The sequence below is a fragment of the Protopterus annectens genome, chromosome 2.part1 (genome assembly GCF_019279795.1).
Source record: "Protopterus annectens isolate FY-2018-M chromosome 2.part1, PAN1.0, whole genome shotgun sequence".
Classification (NCBI taxonomy): Eukaryota; Metazoa; Chordata; order Ceratodontiformes; family Protopteridae; genus Protopterus; species Protopterus annectens.
In genome coordinates, this window is record NC_056729.1 from 1,706,769,772 (window position 1) to 1,706,791,639 (window position 21,868).

At 37.6% G+C, this 21,868-nt stretch overlaps 1 protein-coding gene across 2 annotated transcripts in view; it reads left to right on the forward strand.

Moving 5' to 3' along the window:
• PEX14 (peroxisomal biogenesis factor 14) overlaps positions 1-21,868 on the forward strand; it is a 2,179,090-nt gene that overhangs the window by 1,913,117 nt on the left and 244,105 nt on the right. For both annotated transcript variants that reach the window (XM_044063151.1, XM_044063152.1), the window contains one exon: positions 8,297-8,394. In XM_044063151.1, coding sequence (XP_043919086.1) covers positions 8,297-8,394 — 98 coding nt within the window. The remainder of the gene's footprint in view (positions 1-8,296; positions 8,395-21,868) is intronic.

Consider the following 21,868-nt stretch of genomic DNA (forward strand, 5'->3'; position numbering starts at 1 on the left):
TTGTCCACCACTTGTAACCAGGCTTTATAATTTCCACCACTTGTTATAACCAGATTTTGTTTTCTCCAGCACTTGTTTAACCAGGTTTTGTATTGTCCATCAGTTGTTATAACCAGGTTTTATATTGTCCACCACTTGTTATAACCAGGTTTTATATTGTCCACCACTCTGTTATAACAAGGTTTTATATTGTCCCCCACTTGTTATAACCAGGTTTTATATTGTCCACCACTCTGTTATAACCAGATTTTATATTTTCCACCACTTGTTATAACCAGGCTTTATATTGCCCACCATTCTGATATAAACAGGTTGTATATTGTCCACCACTCTGATATAAACAGGTTTTATATTGTCCACCACTCTGATATAACCAGGTTTTTATATTGTCCACCACTTGTAACCAGGCTTTATATTGTCCACCACACTGTTATAACCAGGTTTTATATTGTCCACCCCTTGTTATACCCAGGCTTTATATTGCCCACCATTTTTTTATAACCAGGTTCATAGGTTCATAGATTAGTACTAAGCTAACTGCCCTTGTGAGCCATTTTAAACCTAGCCAATTATCCCTTGTGAGACTCAAACCCTGCACCTTGTGCTTGCAAGGCAAACACCTTAACCATTAGGCCACCCTCCCCACCTATTTTTCACCACTTGTTATAACCAGGCTTTATATTGCCCGCCACTTGTTGTAACCAGGTTTTATGTTGTCCTCCACTTGTTATAACCAGGCTTTATATTGTCCACCACTTGTTATAACCAGGTTTTATGTTGGTATGTACCCTAGTATTCTTCTTCCTGCTATCCTTGTCTCATCAGCTATACAATGCCTCTCTCCCTCTTCTAGCTTTAGCTGTTCTCTACCTACCTGCTATTGTGTCACATTCCTTACCTCAGTTTTATTTATTCCTAACATCTGTACTGTAACACTACTTTCTTATGTCCTGTAACTCGTATCTGATGTCTGCTTGTCACATATATTGCAGGTGAATTGTTTGCATACTAAATGTTTTATACTTGGAATTTGATAATATATATAATGTTACCACAGAAGAAATACCTGTTTTACTTTTGTATAGCTTTACTACAGAGCAATTTCCTGTTTGTATTTGTGTTAAGAACTATCTGTGTAATGTGTCTTTGTAAAATATTTGTTTTGTCATGAGCATCTTAAATCTACCTGAAAGTGCTTTTCTCCCTACTGGTTGGCTGAAAATGGGTTTGCCCAGTCGGATTTTCCCAGTTAAGAAACAGATAAATACATATGTGTGTTTTCATGTTCAGTCATGTTTTTCACAACTTCAGCACCGAAAAAATCCTTCTTTAGTGGAAATGCGTTTTTTCTCATACATCTGCTGTGTTCCCTTTTAACCTTTATAACTTTAAATCTTGTACGTTATCAATAAATAATGAACTGGTTACCATGGCACAGGACATAGCAAATGTGATTCCAGAAAAGTTTTGTGCAAATTTCACAATAAGCAAAACGATAAACCAGAATGCTGTAAGAGACGTATCCTATATAACTATAGGCATGACAATTCCTAACCCAACTAAAATTAAAAAAAAAAAAAAAATCAGGTTCCATTGGACCAGACAACATACTTTGTGCCTCCATCCACATAACTAAAGAAAACCTGACTAATCCTCTATTAATTACTTTAAATAAAATGTTAATGTACGGACATGTCCTAAGCATATGGCAACACGAAGTAGTGTCACCAGTTCATGAAGGTGAATTCACATCAGATACAAATAATTGTAGATCCGTCAGCCTGACCAGTATTTTCAGTAAAATCATGGAGAGAGTCATATTGAAGATTATTCAAAATAGCACCAGTGACCTACTTAGTGCAGGTTTGTTAAGGGGAGGTTATACACTACACATTCAAGATTTTCTAAAGCGATAATAGCACTACTTTATATAGAGATTGTAGTACTTATTTTGATCGTGCTAAGACATTTGACCCTGTCCCACATAAGAAAATAACTGACAGATCAATAACATTAATTCTTAATAAATAATTTAGTGGATAAAATGAAAGTTAAGCAACAGAACACAAATAAAGGTAGAGAGCTACCGGACTATTCAGGCAAGGATTATCTCCCACAGGGCTCTGTAATGGGATCACCAATACTTCTCAGATATAAAACTAGGAGATGGGATATGAATTGCCAGATTTGCTGTTGAGTGTAAACTGGGTAACAAAATTACCTCGGTAAAATGTTGCAGATAATGCTGAAATCTGTAAGGTGGCTTACAGGAATATACACCAGGTGACCAGATGCAGTAGTAATAGCTTTAATGTCAGTAAATGTTGCATCATGAAACTTGGCAAAAGAAGGGCATAAATTAGGATTATGAAATAAATGATCACATCATAAAAATTACAGCATAATTAAAAATCCAGGAGACAGAGGCAGGCAACAAATTATACTTTGATCATTATGTATCTGCCAAAATTAGGAAAGCATATTCAGTAGCCCATCTAGTTCTAAAGGCCATGGTTAGTGACTCCGGGGAAGTCACTGTACCGATTTATATCTCACCGATCTTGACCCTCTAAGTAAGACATTCAGGCCAATAAAGCCTGATGCTACTAACTGTAGACATGATGCGTTTTGTCTTCTTTTTGAACTTATCAGTAGAGCATAAATGCAGAGTCTAGCTGTTGTCTGGCACATGCAGATTTTAAAAATGCTGATGTCCATTGCATTTGGTATGGGTCCCAGGTAAGCTCAAAACCAAAAGGGAAAATGGTCCCACAATAAATGCATCTAGGACCAACCACAAAAACACCCTGGCAAAACAGGCTACTGAGTGAAAAAATCAATTAGATATCTCCCTTGATATAGGTGCGAGTGTCACAAATCACCATATAAGGACGTACAGAGATTCTTTATTTTTAAATCTTTTATTACTACCATTTGTTTTTAATAGTTTAGTCTTATATGCATTTACTGTGAACTTTCCAGGCTCTTCTCTTCTGACTATACACAGAGGAAGAGCTGTAAATCTACAAAGACTGAGCAGGTTTATGTTTGAAGTTCCCTGTGAATCTGCAGAGATTGCTTAGACTTCAGTCAACACTGGGGGAGAAGAGGGAAGGGTGACATTTGCTTTGTGGCCTTTTTTTGGTTCATATACCTTAAAACATGATTGTAGCTGATGTGCAACAGATAATGAGGTCGATTCTCAAAGAAAGTACTACAAGAGTTCATCCCGACCCAGTATGCTGTGCACTGAAAAAGCTGCATAGTTTAAAAGTATATCGAAGAGGAAAAACTCCTAAGGCCTGCTTTATTTATATGTAGAGCTACAGTGAGTCATTATATACTGAGGGAAATAACACTCTAGGAAGAAAAAATATTGTGTTTATGTTATAGCTGCCAGTTTAATTTCTCCAAGTACTTTGGGTGTCTAATACCATGACAGGAATGGACCCCATTCCAAAATCAAAGTTTGATTAAACTTTGTGAAATTAGTATTGTTTCAGTCTTTAACATTAGCCAAAAGTACTCTTCACAGCACCTACAATGTGCCCAGAATTGACTCCTGCTGTGCAAGTCTTATGGATTTACATGTATTGGTAGCATATCTAAATAAGTCTCTAAGTTTTTTTTTTTTTTTGAGATCCATTGCTCCTGCTACTACTATTGAAACTGTCTGGTGTCTTTCTTCCACATTGCCTTTGTTTCTACCTGCAAATCCTGGGATTTTATAACTTTGTATCTCTCTGTGCATAAGACACTGTAATGACAAGGTGTAGAAATTTCAATGATCAATGCTACTTTTGTCTCCCTTTCATGGACTACTATATTCAGTTATCTCCCGTTTCATTTTTGAATTGTTGGTAATGGGTAATCTCATGTGATATAAACTTCATCTTTCTCAATAATGTTTTGTGGCTGACATTTTCCAAAGCTTCTCAGCTACTTCAGTATTGTAATATTTGCACAATCCACAATGCAACAGTCTTGCCACATTATTATGCCTTTTGGGATACAGGCTCTCTGCCATTACGGTGTCACACCCAGCAACAAGATGTGCAACTGTTTCCAATTCTGGTTTACAGAGCCTACACTTGTCTACTTTTCTGACATATTCAGTGGACTCTGTAAACCAATGTGTATGTAGTCCGCTATCCTGGGCCACCGGTTGTCTGGCAAAAGAACCCTTTTAATTTAAATTCACCTCTCCTTAACTATTCCTGCATCAGATCCTGATCAACATGAGACTGTTCCAGGAGTTCTCTGTACTTGCAACTATATTTATGCCTTTTCCATATTTCTTGCCTTCTCATCTGATCCTTCTCCTTAATATTCTTTCTTTTGTTTTTTGGCACATTCAGTTGCTGCCCGATTTTTGTCTACTTCTGGTTGGATTTCCATTCCCCTTTGACACCGATATGCTTCTGCTAAATTAAGCAGGGAATTCATCTTAGACATGTTTTTCTCATGCTTTAAAACTTTTCACTATGTTTGGATGTGGTGAAGTCAGCAGATGTGTGCATTTCTTTTGTCCTACTTCTAATATTTTGGATCTTATTGACTTTCTGTAATCTATTTCTTTCATTGATCTTTATATGTCTGTCCATCTATACTAAATCAAGCAACTATTTCCTTAGATCATTTTCTGCTAAACTGAGGGCACATTCTTTGTTCTCTGTTTCCTGCAGGCATTCTACAGAAAGATGTCCTTCCATAACCCTGTTGTAGTATACTATACATAAGGGATATCCTGCCAAGTATAGTCCAGTCACTGGCCAGTATAGCAAAGCTTTTAGTTCTTATAGACACTTTACGTTACATGTATGCTGCCTGGAAAGGCATAAAGGTAACATACAGACACATATAGTCAGAACTTATTTGCCGCCGGTCCTAACGCCATTGTTAAACATCAGTCTGAATGTCCTTCTACTGTGCAAATTATCATGCCATGTTTACAGATAAGTGCCCTGTCAGGGTTTTTTTTTTCTCTCTATTTTTGTGGTTACTGAGTTCATGTCATCCAGAAAGGGAAAATGTCAGGAAGGCAGATTCCCTATAAAGAATTTTGCAACCAGTCTCTTTTCTGTTTGGGTGCTTCTCACAGCCATATTCAGTGCTCTTTCTGCCAGGCATTTGTGGCTAAGACCCTTTGTAGTCATCTCTCCTCCTTGTCCATCTACCTGGAGAACCAAAGTCTTAAGTTGCTGGCTCAAGGTGCTATGGCAGAATCTTCCTGTCTCGAGTGCCAGCTGTCTGACAAGAAGAAGGCCAAAAAAGTTAGGTCTGATTCAGCTATGGTACAGCCTCTTCAAGATGTCTCTCTCAAGGCTGGTGAAAGCCCAGAGGACCATCCAGTGGTTGTTTCAGATTCCTCTACTGTGACCCCATCAGAGGCCAGCATAGATCCAGTTTCTCTTGACGTCCTTGGAAGCTTTTCAAACGTCTGTACCTGATGCTGTGAGGGAACCTCGGCTAATTATATCCGGAGGACCAAGGAGGATTCCTTGGATATCAATAACGGAAGAGATTCCTACAACCATTATTGAGTTTTGCTAGGGATCTGATCCTCCAAGGGTAATTCGTCTGGACGTCCTGCAGGAGAAACAACAAAAAATAAAGCAGATCTCCCCTGTTGTTAAGAATCCCCAACATGAATGGCAGGATTTCACTCAGGGTCTGTTTAATGCTTTGATGGCCATGAAGTCTTCTCAAGGGGTCTCTGGATGTGCTCCTACCTGGTCTTCCACTACATTCAAGAGGCCTAGGGAATTGGATTCTTCATATGATGACCTGGACTCAGAGGAAGAACCTTTCCCCCTCGGACTACGGTTCAGAGGAGGAGGACTCATAAGTCCAGATTTCCCCCAGAGGAACTCTCCTTTGGGCATAATATTGATCATATGATGGATTATTTTAAGTGGGATTGTTCTCAAGATTCAGAAGTGATATTATAATCTTATACGGACGGAGTCTCCTAAGCCATCTGCTGTTCCTCCTCTTCTAGCTACACATCTGGATACTTTCTCAGCAATGTCAGTAGCACATGACTCTCAGACCTCTGCACCTAAGAAGCCAAATCAATTCTGTAAAGTACCTGAAGAGTGCAAATTTCTTTATAAACGCCCTTCTGCTGAACCTTCTGTAGTGTCACTCTCTTCTGATAAACAATCCATGTTATTGCCCTCTACTAAGCTGTTGCCTTCTGTTAAGGATAGTAGGCTATGGAAAGGCTGAGCAAAAATGTATCATTTTCTGCCACTTTATCCTTTAAAGCCATCAACTACCAGACTTGTATGACCGGGTATGTTCTGGTCCTCCTTTCTCAGGTTTCTAAGGTAGTTTTTGACCTGACTCTGGAAGGATTCAGCCCTTCCTCTGCTGGGCTCTGCTTCTCAATTTGCCAGCCACTCAATCAAATGCAGCTATGATGCCTTTTCCATGGCTGCTGCCTTTATTTCAGTTATGAGGCATTATTCTTGGCTTTGTCTGGTGATATTAAAGTAAAAGCTTTGGATGCTCCTTTGGGTAATAAAACATTTTTTGGGTCTGCTGCTGCTGAACTTTTCAAGTCTGTACAGGACAAGGCTAAAGCCTTCCAGGAGCTGAAACATATTTTTGTCTCTCCTACTCCCAAATTTCAGAGGAATTATCACTGTAAGTCTGCTTTTGTTTCTAGGCAATCTCACCCTAGCCCAAGGGCAATAAGGGCTCTAGTTGTTTGCCTCCTGCTAAGTCTACTCAGACTCCTGCCTCCCAGAAACCTGCTTTCCAGGATAAGCCAGGTTCTGTTTGACAGTTTGCTTCCTCCTACCTTCAACCAGGTTCTCTTGTTCTCTCATCTGATCTGTCACATTATATTCTTTCTTTTGTTTTTTTTGGCAGATTCAGTTACTGCCTAATTTTTTATCTACTTCTAGTTTGTTTTCCATTCCCGCTTGACACCGATATGCTTGTGCTAAACTAAAGAGAGAAGTCATGTTAGCTCATTCTGCTCGTGTTTTCAAATTTCCACTATGTTTGGATTTTGTGAGATCAGCAGATATATATTCAGTCCTGCAATTGCAGATCGATACATGTAGTCAATTTTGAGGAGGCCCATGCCTCCTTCAGAACAAGGAATATATAATCTTGATACTGATTTGTATACATTATTTGATAAGTGTGAAGCATTTTCCTCTTGTTTTCCTGTCCAACTGATCCAGTACCTTTTGGGCCATCAACCACCTTAAAACTGTAAGTTAGAACAGGAAGAGCAAATTGATTTATAGCTTGGAATTTTGTTCTAGATGTCAGGGCTGTTTTGCCTTCTAAAACAGGCTTTAATGAGTTTTGTTCTCACTTGTTCATGTTTTATTGTTGATCCTTCATCATTTCTTAAATATTTATACACTCCCTCCTGCTTATGTTCTTTTATATCACATTCCTGTCCCAGACTTATATTTTCTTGGTGCTGCAGCTTTCCTGCTTTAAATGTTGCTTTTGTACATTTATCAAGACCAAATGACATTCTTATATCATCTGAGAAAGATTTTAAATCATCTACAAAAAGAAGATGAGAAGTCTATATTGTGCACATAACTTTCAGAACTAATACAGGTAACACGGTGTTAGTAATTAATAATGATATCAGATTAAAATGTGTATAACCCATTTGCACAGCTTATCTTTGCTTCATTTGTGTAATCTCCAAGCTTTAAAAGGATAAAGAAATCATGGAAGGCAACAGTAAAGTAACTTAATTTATGCTTCGTTGTAACAATGAACCTAAGGAAATGCAACTGAAGAATCTTAAAATTATTTTGTTAGTTTATTGAAAGTCAGTGAGGACATCTTCTAGGTATGAAAAGGAAATTTTAAGGATTTTTGTGAGTAATGAATGGGCTAGTTGATTGCATGTGACTAGACAGTAACTTAAATGTCCAGGGAAAGGTAGTAAAGAAAACATGATACAGACTGATGCCATGGTAACCTGTGAGTGGAAGAATTTACCATATTGGATAAGGAAGATGGAAAGTAACAAAATGTTTAGGAAAGTATGTGATTAGTTATCTTTATGATTATATGTATAAGGAATGCTGAATAGTTGGTGTAATCAGCTATTGCCATGAATTCCAGTATCTTTTTTTGTATATGGAAAAGCATATCATAATGGCCAAGAACCAAATGTTCTCGTTTGACTCTGCAGGTTAGCCAGTTTGTCTTGGTGGATGTAGATTCTAAAAATAATTCACTGATGGTTTGGTGTAGTTGTTGTTAATGAGGTGCATAAGTAACACTCAGCTTATTTCTGTGCTTTTAGTGACACAGTTGCAGTCAACGTTATCTTCAGTTCAAGAGCTGCTGGTCCAGCAACAACAAAGAATACAAGAGCTTTCTCAGGAACTGGCTGCGTCAAAGGTATTTCGTATTCAAGTACCGTGTGTTGTGTGTGTAGTTTAGCAAGTGGTCACTCACCTGAACAGGTGACTACTGGCCTTTAGAATTGGGAAGGTCACCTGTCCTTCTATAACTGTCTGTTTTTCTGTCATTTGAGATTTTATGCACCAGGTATGCCTAGCTTGGCAGGCATATTTATAAGAGAGCTCTGAGGAGAAAAGCCTCATTGTAGAACCTCAAGTAAATACTTAACTTAAAAGTATTCTATTAATAAAAGTGCAGTACCAGAAGTAGTAATTGTAAGTTGAAATCACAGACTAAAATATGCTGTTGAGGTTTTTTAGACATATGCCTTCTGACACCCCATATAAAGCAGATATAAATTTGCAGAGTTTTTGTACTGCTATGCCATTTGGCAGTAATCATTGTATAAGCAGCTGAGACCAATATTAATACAGTAAAATCCACGCAGAATAGATAAAAAGGTAAGTGAGTTATTGTTAGAGCACTACATCTTCTGTGCTGGTAAGTTGTGTCCCATTTCAGAACAGATGAGCAAGTGAAGTAAGAGAAACAAATGCCTGTGTAGATAATCAACATGAGAAATACAGATTGGAGATTTATGCAAGTTTAACTGTTGAGATCAAGAAAAAATCATCTTACATTTTCACCGTTAACACAGTGGGTCACTCACTAATAGACAGTTTTGTTTAATTACATACTAAGTATGAAATTGTGGTACCTCAGAAAATTCCACTTTCTCTAATGGTTAACCATCTGGGAGTTAGTATGTATATCTCCGGGAGTCAGGAAGGCAAACATCCTACAAAAATCGTTGTTTTACAGAACATTTTGATGATATTCAATCGTCTGCAAGTGTTCACACTTTTTAATGTGGTGAACTTGTTAGGGGAACTTCTGTTATGCTGCCCAAAGTGACAGTACAAATATAAAGGTCATTTCCAGATCTCCTTGAATTTTGGTTCAGCATATTTTTTTATAATAGACCCATACCCAAGAGAGCTTTAGAATTTTCAAAGCAACTGCTTTTATTAACTGTCAGACTGACAAATGAGGAGTACATTTAGCACACAGAAGTAGTTCAATGTAGCTGCAAAATTAGAGCTTTTACAGGTTTGCAGAACTAAAATGTAGCTGATATCAACTAGAAAAATAGAGCTTAGAGATACGGAAAGGGGATATTACTTGTTATTCATGCAGATCAGTTTTATAGGCAAATGGCTACCTTACCTAAGCAATGACTTTGAGTCATTGAGAGGCAGAGGCTTTTTTTCTTATGATTTACTGTCATAATGTTGAATGATATATTTGTTAGAAAGCCAGTGGAGATACAGATAATTCAAAATATCATAACTGGATATAACAAGTCTAATATGCTGAACTGTATGACGTAATAAATTTGGTGTTTCAAATGTTATGTCCTATAATATGTTTAAAAAGAGATGTTAACAGTGAAAATATTGTAGCAGTACCACTCTTCGGATATGTGTGTTTGTGTGTGTAGGGTATCGGCCCAAGGGCCTAAGTAAGCTTAGCCTACAAGGTTCCCTGGCTTACGCCACCCAAGAAAGTTATTTAAGTGATCCCCGAGGTGTATTTCCCATTTCCCATCCACTCATCAATATATAAGTATATATATATATATATATATATATATAGAGAGAGAGAGAGAGAGCGAGAGAGAGCATTTATTTATTTTTTGTTTTCATGAAAGCAGTGTAATCTTGCTGATAATTAAGGATGTGCAGTACTGTGTATTATAGGTAGAACTTAATGTACTAGTTGCAGTGGTACAGAAATAATTCTCTTTCTTTAAAGTTTTGCACAATGGTGCAAGATATAAACTGACTGAGTTATCTGAAAAGCATGCCTTACCTTCTTGCTTTACAGGAAGCCATGAATGGTATAGCAGTTGGACAAGAATGTCATCAGGAAATATGCCAAACACAGTGGCACAGTGGATAGCGTTGTCACCTCACAGCAAGAGGTTTCCTGGTTTGATTCTCAAGTGGAGTCTGTATGTCCTCCCTGTGATTCATGTGAGTTTCCTCTGGGTGCTCCGTTTTTTTTTTTCCTCATTCCAAAGGCATGCACTAGGTTGATTGGACACTCTAAATTGGCCATAGGTGTGAGTTGGCATACAGGTGCGAGTGTGTAGTGTGGAAGAGCACCATGGTTGGGCTAGCCCACCTAGTAGTGTAAACCTGGGCTCTAGATGATTTTCACTGGTGAGGTGTCACCCTGTCCTCATGTGCAAAAATAGGAAAGAGGGGTTGCAGATGGATGGACTTAGACAAGTGATGAAATTGTCATTTGCAGTACTGATTTGAAATGACAGCAAATCCGCCTTACTTGCAAAGCAGTTTTCTGCTTTTTAGAATAGCCAATAGAAAGCCAAGTGACTTCCTTCTACTAAGCCTAAATATTAGAAGTATATCCAACAAAGTCCATGAACTCCATGCCACCATAGACTTATACTCCCCAGATATAGTCATCCTGACAGAAACCTGGCTAAAACCTCACATTACCAGTGAGCAAATACTCCCTACAGGTTACGGCATACTAAGAGTAGACCGGCTAAACAAAAAAGGAGGTGGTGTAGCTATAATATTTAAACAGCATCTAAACATCCAGATCTTAAAATCATCAGCAACACAAATAGGCAATGAAGAAATAATATATACCAACCTCAAAATTAACCAAAACAAAACCATCAACATAATTGGATGCTACTTCCCACCTGGCCAAAACATCCCTCCACTAGAAAACCTCCTCAGCTGGTCTACCCACCATCTCCCCCAAGAAACTATCATCTTAGGTGATTTCAATATTGACTGGCAATCCTGTTCTGGCAACAATCCAACCCATCATGTACACCTTCATGGCTTCACCCAACTAGTCCAGTCACCAACAAGGATAAATAAAAACTCCAGCAAGCACACTGCCCTGGATTGGATACTAGTCAGTAAGAACCCCCAGTCATATATAACAGGCTGCTTATCAGATAGCCTCAGTGATCACTCCCCAACATTCCTACTCAAAAAATACCTGTACCAAGCTAAACCTGTCATCTATTGTCAAATACGTAAAAAAATAAACTTTAACCCACTCACATTCATCTCATCCCTCAAAGAATGTAACTGGCATGCTGTAAAGTACCTCAGTCTAGATGACGCAGTTGAATTTTTTAATACTACCTTCCTGAACATCCTTAATTACCATGCCCCCATAAGATTTTCCAGAACCCTCCCCATGGCTACAGAAAACCACTAAGTCAGAAATGAAAAACAGGGATAAAGCCTGGGAGCACTGGCGCAAAACCAAAACCCCCGCAGCTAGACAGAAATTCCTAGAACTACGCAATAGAGTCAAAAAGCTAATAAAACGGGACAAATTCCAATACTACCAGTCTGCCCTAGACTCCTCACAACACAGCCCCAAACAATTCTGGTCCTCCATAAACTCCATCCTCTACCCAGGTAAAGTCAGTACCCCTCCTCCTAACATCCCTCACTCCTCAGAAAATATTGCTACCTCATTCAACACACACTTCACCCAAACCATACTATCACTAGCTAAACAACACAACCCCCCTCCCCTCCAACCCACACCTTCAACTAGTAATCTTCCCATTGCCTTCTCTTTTTCTCCTGTACCTACCTCCAACATAAAAAAACTCTTAACTAAACTTAAACCCACCAAATTAGCAGCAGACAACCTCCAAAGTGAATACCTACAAATCGCAGCTGATGCTCTGGCCTACCCAGTATCCATCTTGATTAACCGATCTCTGTCAGAAAGTTACGTTCCCACATTGTGGAAAGTCTCACATATAATTCCCCTCCACAAAGGCGGACCCTCTGCAGAACTAACCAATTACCGCCCCATAGCTATTCTCTCTCCACTCTCCAAAATACTAGAGAGATGCATACACTCTCAGGTCTCACACTACCTCCTTACTAACAACCTCCTTTCCAGTACTCAGCATGGTTTCCGACCAAACCATAGCACCACCACTGCCTTACTCTCCTTTACTAACACTATCATTCAGCATAAAAACAATGGCTATCTCTCCTCTGCTACTTTCCTAGACCTATCTAAAGCATTTGACATGGTCCCACACAGACAACTTATCTCTGTCCTCAATAACCTATCCTTCTCACAATCAGTCACCAACTGATTTCAGAGTTACCTGTCTGACCGCCAACAATCCGTTGTGTGGCAGAATGACATATCTCCCCAACCACCTGTCTCCATAGGGGTTCCCCAAGGATCCATCCTTGGACCCCTACTTTTCTCTGTTTACACCAGTAATCTAGCCTCTGCCACCAAACATGGCACACTCATTCAATACGCAGATGATTCAACCATCATCTGCTCAGCCCAGTCCCTACCCAAACTGCAAAAAGTCACACAGGAAGCCTTTTCCTCTCTAGAAACATGGTTATCCGATGCCCAATTAATACTCAACCCAAACAAAACTAAACTACTCATCTTCCAACCCACCAAACATACTCAAAACAACTCTCACTTTAACATCACAGCAAAAGACAACACCACTATATACCCAACTGAACACACCAAATTGCTAGGAGTGGAAATAGACAATAAACTAAAATTTGACATTCACATATCCATGACCATAAAAAGTCCACAAAAACTAGGAGCATTATACAGAAATAAACAATTTCTCACCAAAGCAGCAAAGATTTCAGTAGCAAATTCCCACCTTATCTCCACCCTACTTTATGCCTCTCCAGTATATACCAACCTAAGGCAATGTGATCTAAACAAGCTAGAGACCTGCTACAACAAAATCGCCAAATTAGCCACAGGGGCATCCTACCGTAGTCACCACTGTCTCTCACTTGCTGAACTGGGCTGGCTTGAACTCCCTCACCTCCTTCAGTGGTATCAACTCTCACTCGCCCACAAACTAGTAAACCATCCACTAAATGTCCCATCCCTCCAGAATCTACTCCAACCCTATCGCACCACCAGACCACTAAGATCCAGCAACAAAAATCACTTGCAGATCACTAAAGCCAATAACTCTGCTGGTGAAACACTATTCTCTTGCGCCATAGCCAAATTATGGAACTCACTCCCACCCACAATTACCTCCATACCATCATGCACCAACTTCAAAACTTTATTAAAAGCGCACCTAAAAACATGCTGGCTATGCCCTTGCAACTCCCACTCTAATGTCATCCACCCCATCCAACTACTACCTTTCTTTCACCTCCACTAACTACCTTGATGATAGCAAGCTCAGATGCTCATAAGCCTAGTACTTATTATACAGCAGGAACTTCTCATTGTTACATTTGTTAATGCCTGTTATGTACTTCACAGATAAAGATTCTAGTTGTCTACTGATGTACTATGTTCTTCATCTGTAAATATGTTGTAAGTAATTTCTATGTTAAATTGTTAATCACTATGTAATCCAATGTAACTACTGTCTGTTTATTTTACTGTGGAGCTTTTCTCCCTGGGCCTCCGCTGAAAATGGAACCACGTCCAGTCGGACACTCCCGGTCAACAAATTTAAATAAATAAAATATTGCAAAGGGATTTGAGGGAATACGAGGAAGGCTGTCCCTATCCTATACCACCTTCTAGTGTTGATAGAAGAAATTATATTACACGACCAGTGTTAGACATAGGGGAAACATCTTTTAACAATGAACAAGAGATACGTCAGGAGCAGGGATTAGAACCACTCCCTAGGCGATCAGAAAGAATCAGGAATCAAAGAAAAACACATTATGAACAGTCTTTTTCCCCCCAGGGCCACCCACAGAGGGAGAAGATGAGGAACAACAGGAATCCACATCCCGGACAGGTTCAGTTTTGGGAATAAGCCATGCTGAACTCAGCCCAGATTTGTGTAACCGTGAAGGGCCACTTTGTCAACTAGGAGGATACACTATATACAATTATAGTTCACTTAGTATCAATGACACATACTTTACACTTTTTACTAAAGGCTTTAAATATGTACCTAACAGGAGTAGTGTTATAACTCAAGTTATCATTGACACTAAGCTATTTATCAGGAAATTGAACCTAGTACACCTGCTGGGCCCAGGAGAGTCTCATCTAAGTGCTGGATTACATAGAAGCAGTTTATACAATCCACCTCTACACCCCCAATTAAAAAACTTAGAGTATAGGATAGAACAACAGATCAGGAACCATTGCAGAAGGGGCGGGTACACTTCCAACTTAACCATCCCTGAACAACAGCTACTATATGCTTTACAACAAAATGTTAACATTCGAGTAATGGAACCTGACAAAGGGGGAGGAACAGTAATCATGGACCAGCTCATATACGAAGGCAAAATGAATGCCATATTAAAAAATGAAGCTAGGTACAGTCCAGTTTCTCTCAATGAAATCCACATAGCATACCAGAGATTACATTTGGTCATCAAAGATCTATTGGACCAGGAGGCTATTGATTATAACACCTATGTTTTCCTGGACAATCCTCAACCTAGGGTGCCCTCTATATTTGGTGTCCCTAAAGTACACAAAAATATAGAGGATCCACCTATGAGGCCTATAGTGGCGGCACAAGGATCCAAAATTTCCCCACTTTCTAAATACTTGGATTTCAAATTGAAAAGACTATGGCCGAAATCTACCCACATGTTGAAAGACTCATGGGAATTTTTAAGGCAGGTTACGCCTGAACTTTGGAGTTCTAATCTCAAGTTCTTGACCATTGACATAGTGGACCTTTTTTCTGTTATTCCACATGACATCGGGTTATTATGGTTAGAGGAAGCACTAGCAGCCAATTCCTTATCTAATAACAATGAAAATTTTGTTATTTTGCAGCTTATGGAATTGGTGTTGCATAACAATTTCATTTATTTTTCAGGGGAGTTTTATAAACAGACCTCAGGGGTAGCGATGGGAGCTAACTGTGCCCCTACCTACGCGGACATAATTTTGTCCATTTGGGAAAATAAATATGTGCTTAATAGCCCCTTTAGTCAATATTGGGCGGCATATTACAGGTTCCTAGACGACATTTGTATCTTCTGGACAAGATCTGACAGTTTATATACCACTCCACGAGGACACGAAGTTACACCAAAAGGTTTATTGTTACAGTAGGCACAACAACAACTCCAACACTGACCTAGGTTTCGTCCTGTAGACTTCTTCAGAGTGTTAGAGCTAACACAATATATACATACTTTCATTAATCAATTAGTAAATTAGTTAATTGGTTACACTTGGCTGTTAAACTCCGTGTAAACTAAAGAAAAAAGAAAAGGAAAAGAAAAAGGAAAAAATAAAAAATGTAAACAACATATATATATATATATAAAAAAAATATACAAAATACATAAAAAATACAAAATGTCAAACACTTTACATCAATATGCCTACACTAAAAATGACCCCTGTTTATAATTAAGCACAATTCATATAAAATGTAGGATATACAATATAATACAAAAAGTGTTTACTTGATGTAACATAGTTAAAATCCCATTGTAATATATGTACATGATACTCTATAAGTAAAATACTTAAATCATTTTGTGAATAGAAACCATATTGACCATTATGTACAATTAAAAACACAACGTACTGGTCATGCTCAAATGGCACAACTATACAGGATCAACCCATAATATTTTTTAGCCTCAAATAAGGTTTAATAGATATAAATAAGTTGAGGCCTGGATAAAAATGTGCATTTAATATTAATTGCCATTTAAGCTCACAAACATCAAGATGATACCCAGTTAACCTACCTTGTTGATCTTGTACTAATTGTTCTATTATACAAAAAGAAAATTTATGAGCTTTATGTGCTATAATGTGTCTAGCTAAGGCATTCGTGGGCTTTTGATATTGTATATCAAGGACATGTTCTTTTATTCTGTCCCTGAATTTTCTACATGTCTTGCCCACATAGAATGCCATACATAATTCACATTTAGCTAAATAAACTACATTTGTTGAATGACAATTAAATCTACCCCTAATCAGTATATTAGTGTTATTAACTGTAATTTTACCCCCAGTTTTCATTACAAAATTACAAGTAGAACATCTCCCACATTTATTGTTACCTCTCAATTTATTGGTATTGTTATCCAATTGACATGCAGATCTTTCAAAAACTTGTTTTAAGGCTCTATCCTTACGAAATATAAATTTTGGCTTTCTAAGTGTAAAACCCTGAAATTCCTTAAGCTTAGTAAATGATCTCCAATTCTTTTTTATAATTTTAATAATACCATCTGTATCTGCATTGTATGTGACTACGTATAGGGTATGTTCTTCCTGTAGGTCGTAACTTGTTGAATTAGAATTATTAATAACTGAATACGAACTATTAAGAATCGGCTGAATACATCCATTGATTCTTTTAGTTAATATTTCCTTTTTTATCTCTTCACAAAGTGATGAAGGATAACCCCTATTCATAAATAATTTGATCATGAAATCAATTTCTTTTAAAAATTCAGCCTCTTCACTAACCATACGTGCTGCCCTTATTAATTGACCTTTAACTATTGATTTTTTCTGATGTTCCGGGTGCCAACTGTCGTAATGCAGATAAGAATTTGAAAATGTTGATTTTCTAAATATTTTAGATGAAATGTATTTCTTATCTTTGTTGTAAGCTAGATTCACATCCAAATAACTGATCTCTTCTTCACCAATTTCATAAGTAAAATTCAGGAACCAAACTGTTTGGTTGATATACGATATAAATTTCTCTATATCTTCCTTGTCACCTTGCCATATAATAAAAATGTCGTCCAAAAAACGAGTATATACCTTAATAGATGACCTAAATTCACTGTTGAAAACATACCTATTCTCCCAATACGCCATGATGTCGTTGGCGTAAATGGGGGCACATGCTGCCCCCATTGCCACTCCAGTTTTTTGACGAAATTTGTGTCCTTCAAAAAATATGAAATTGTTATTTAGCACCAGTTCCATTAGCCTCACATACAGATTTATTTGATCTTGATCATAAACTCCTGTGACCAACAATTGTTCTTCCAGCCATTCAAGACCTATTTCGTGTGGAATAACACTAAATAAATTCACCACATCAATTGTCAAAAACATAAATTTATCCAAAATTCTATAGTTTCTAATTTTATCCAAAAAGTGCCAAGAGTCCTTAGATATATAAGGAAACCTTTTTAAACCATTTTTCAATTTTGAGTCTAGGTATTGGCTAATAAAAGACACTTTACTCCTCTTACCATCAACTATTGGTCTAAAACGGACATTATCGAGGCCCTTGTGTACTTTTGGGATACCAAAAATCCCACTGATCACAGGATGTTTGTTTATCATGAAGAAGTATTCTTCCTCATTTATTTGTCCCTGAAATAACATATCATCAAGGGTCAAATCAATTTTGTGATATGCTAAATGGATCTCGTTAATGCTTACTTCTACATAATTGTCTTTAGACAACATAATTAACATTTCATTATCATAATCAGTTTTATCTGTTATTACGGCTCCATTACCCTTATCGGGCTTCATCACACGTATATTTTTGTTACTACATATGTATTCAATACTTTCAATGTTTTCTTTCCCTAAATTGTTGTAATGTGTGACATTACTGGTTTTATATAGTTGCCTTATTTCCTGTTCACACAAATTTTCAAAAATATGCACCAAATTATTGTATGGTGGAATAAAATAACTGGGTTTTTGTAATTTTGCAGATCTAACACTGTATTCCTCAGACTTTTCAAACCCAAAATATGCTAACAAATTAAGTTTACGCGTAAATAATTTCAAATCCTTAAGTGTCTCCGCCACATTCCCTCTTCTACAAGGTACAAAATTGAAACCTTTAGATAATATGTCCACATGATGTACATTAAACTCAGAACTTGAATAATTAAATAACTTGAAATCTTCAGAAGTGTTAAATATAATTATAGGGTTAGACAAGGAGGTAGTAGGTTCATCCAACCGTTCACTCTGACAGGAACAGGCACTTCCTTCATGCTCATAAATATTAATTAAATCAATATTGTCATCATTCCTTCCTTCAATGAATTCACTACCATTCCTTACATCAGAATTTACTTCGTCATTAATATGTTGCTCATTGTTATCTAACGCAATTGTATGCATAACTTGTTGCTCATTATTTTCATTAAACTTACTATTTAATTCTAATTGTATTTCATTTAAGTTCTCAATGTCTTCGTATGTAGTCATTTGCATCAAAATTCTATCGTCAGTGTCAAGGTATATATCATCTACCAAATTATTTCCTACTGAATTATAGTCGTCTTCTTGTACGGTGTTGTGAAAAATATTGTCACCCTCATTAATACCGAATACATTTTTCTTACTTAAATCATCGACAGCGTTAATATTCAAACCGTCTGTCGTATATTGTAATATAGACAAATTCAAATCCTTATTGTTACAACAATTCCCTACTATTGGTTGTTCATAAGTAGTATTATACATTGTACATTCAGAATCAGCATATACAAAATTCGATGCATCTGTTACTTGATGCAAACTCGTCTGCATTAAATTAGTATCATAAATGTTAGCGGACATTCGGTCAGCAATAACACCATCTAACAGACTGTTTAAATCACCATATATGCTAAACAAATTGTCATTGGTTTCACAATTGTCCATATTGTAAACCATATGGTCACAATTATCCCTCATAACATTGACTGTTACATTTGAATTAAAACTGCCTTTATCTCCCGTAGTAGAACACAAAACAGTCTCATCATCAATACCGCATTTTTTTGAATAGTCGTCGCGAGAAGATTCAAAATACAAATTTGCGTCCACATTATAAATGCTTAAATCGCATCCTTGAACACACTGATTTCAATGTCTAACACATTCTCAGAATCATAAAATAAGTTGTTTCTAATAGGAGTAATAGAGCAACTTGACTGTATACGTCCCGAAAGTTTTTTTGCCCCACTACTCAAACACACAACACAGTCTTTGTCACAAATAGAATTGTCGTGTATCCAAAATATTTTTTTATTTACCTTCTTGCTGTCCTCTGCCAATCGCCCTGTTGTTCTCCCCACCGATAGTCCATCCTTGACTTTGGACCCATTCGATATTTTTCGCTTCCATAAACAGGCCCCTGCTGTCTTATTCTCTCCGACCTCCTTGGAGCTTCTCCTAAAGGGTCTGCACCACGCACAGCGGCACTATAAGAACCTGTTGGAGTTTCCGTAGCCGCCCCATCCTGTACTTCTTCCTCTTGATTGGTTGATTCGTCTGTTGAGGAAATGCGATGGTTACTGTTGGTCTCCAGTGGATACACCTTGCCATTCTTATATGCCAAAATGTCACGCTGCAACTTATCGAACTTTTTGTGATATAATATGTCACAGTTCTTTTCTATATCCTTCACTGTATTAACATAATTGGTAAAGTATTGATCGAACAACAAGTCGTGCGTAATTTTGTCATGAATACCATCCAACTCACTCAATAAATTTTCTATCCTGTGATTGTTGTGTTTAACCATAACTTGCATAATCTGTATGCCTGTGGCATCAAAAATGCCGTGCAGTTCTTTGATCATTTCAGTGTTATTGTGACAACCATTCGGGTACCGCCAGACCCGAAGGCCTTTAGGTACAAGCCGCAGTTCAATATTTCGCTCTAAATATCCATTATCCAATTGTATACGTTTCAACTTGAATAATTTAATCTCAAATTCTTTAATTGACTCCGATAGTGGTTTGTGATGTATTTGTGAATCAGCTTGTGGCATATTCTTCTCTGTCCCAAAATTGTAATTACTTGTCTTCAATCGGTTACGATTGTTAACCACAATGGAATTAACAGAGTTAGATGACCCAGCTGGCGTTCTAGGGCAAAAATTACTACTTTCAGTGTCCAAAGAACCCAATGGTTCAGCTGCCGATAATGCAGGTGTCGGTTGGGTAAGGGGTAAACCCAAAGATCTGACAGTTTACTTACGGACTTTATGGAATATTTAGCTGGCACTACCAATTTCCTTACTTTCACATATCAAGTTACCACGGAAAGGGTGGAATATCTGGATGTTGAGCTCACTATCAACAGTGAACATCAGTTTCAATCATCAGTGTACAGGAAACCTACGTTTTCCAATAGTTATATACACTATGATAGTGCGCATCCAGTATACCAAAAGAAAGGGATTGTTAAAGGCCAGTATGTCAGAATTTCCAGAATGACATCTGATGATGAGCAGTTTTTGAAAGAGTGTGAGAACCTCAGACTTTTATTTTTAGATAGAGGGTACCCCAAAGACATGATGCAGAATATATACGAACAGGTTAGAAATGAAAGAACAGGCAGGTTTAGACCTATTTTGGGATTACAACATGGGGAGGAAGTATCTACTCCTCCGACATCACAGTTGGAATATAATCAAGCCTTCATTACACAGTACAGTGCCAACTCTAGTAGAATAAGAGATATAATCAAAAGAGAATGGGAAACCTTCACAGAGATCACCGACCTGGCCAATTTGCAGGGCAAGGAAATGAAGGCAGTTTTTCGTAAGGGTAGTAGTATTAAAAATATATTAGAAAAAACGCCCTTCCAAACCCACTCCTATAGGTCCAGAAAAGGCACTTACAAATGCGGATCTTGTGCTCAGTGCTCATATATTGCACATTCAGAGGAAGTATTTTTGGAAGCAAAAAATTTGACCATTAGAGCCAAAGGATTTTACAACTGCAACAGTCAAAGGGTTGTTTATTTGGCCAAGTGCAACTCCTGCCCTGCATATTATGTGGGCAAGACGGAGCGGACCCTAAAACGCAGAATATATGAGCACAATTATGATATCCAAAGAGGGAATACTACCAATGCCCTGTTTAAACATACACATATATGTTCTAAAGCTAAATTTCTGTTTTTTGTTCTGGATAGTGTCCAACTGGATTCTAGGGGTGGACCATGGCAAACTATTCTAGAACAGAGGGAAACACACTGGCAAATTTACTTGGAAGCCAACAAGGAACCTGGGCTCAATGACTATATATCTATTAAACCAATATTAAAACTAAAAGCTGTTTCAATTTAGAAGGTGGGGTTATTAAGAACATCCCAGTTTCCCTATAATATTAAAACTCCCTTGCATGGTGTCTTTTGATATATAAACATTTACCAGAAAATAGGATTGTTTTTATGAAGTTTTAATCAATAAAAGAATTTCAGCAGGTTTACTTTAAATTTTAATTAGTGCATCAATTAGGTTAAGGATGTATGTATTTAAGGAGATGAATTAGTGTATTCATTGTCTGATGAAGTTACTGGAGTAACGAAAACGAACATCAAGGTGTTTTACTGGCGTTCACAATAAACCTGTGTTTTATGATATTTCGAGTCCTGTGGAATTTATCGCATTCTTTTGGAATTTGCTGGATATTTATTGGTTTCTGCCTCTTCTCGGTGT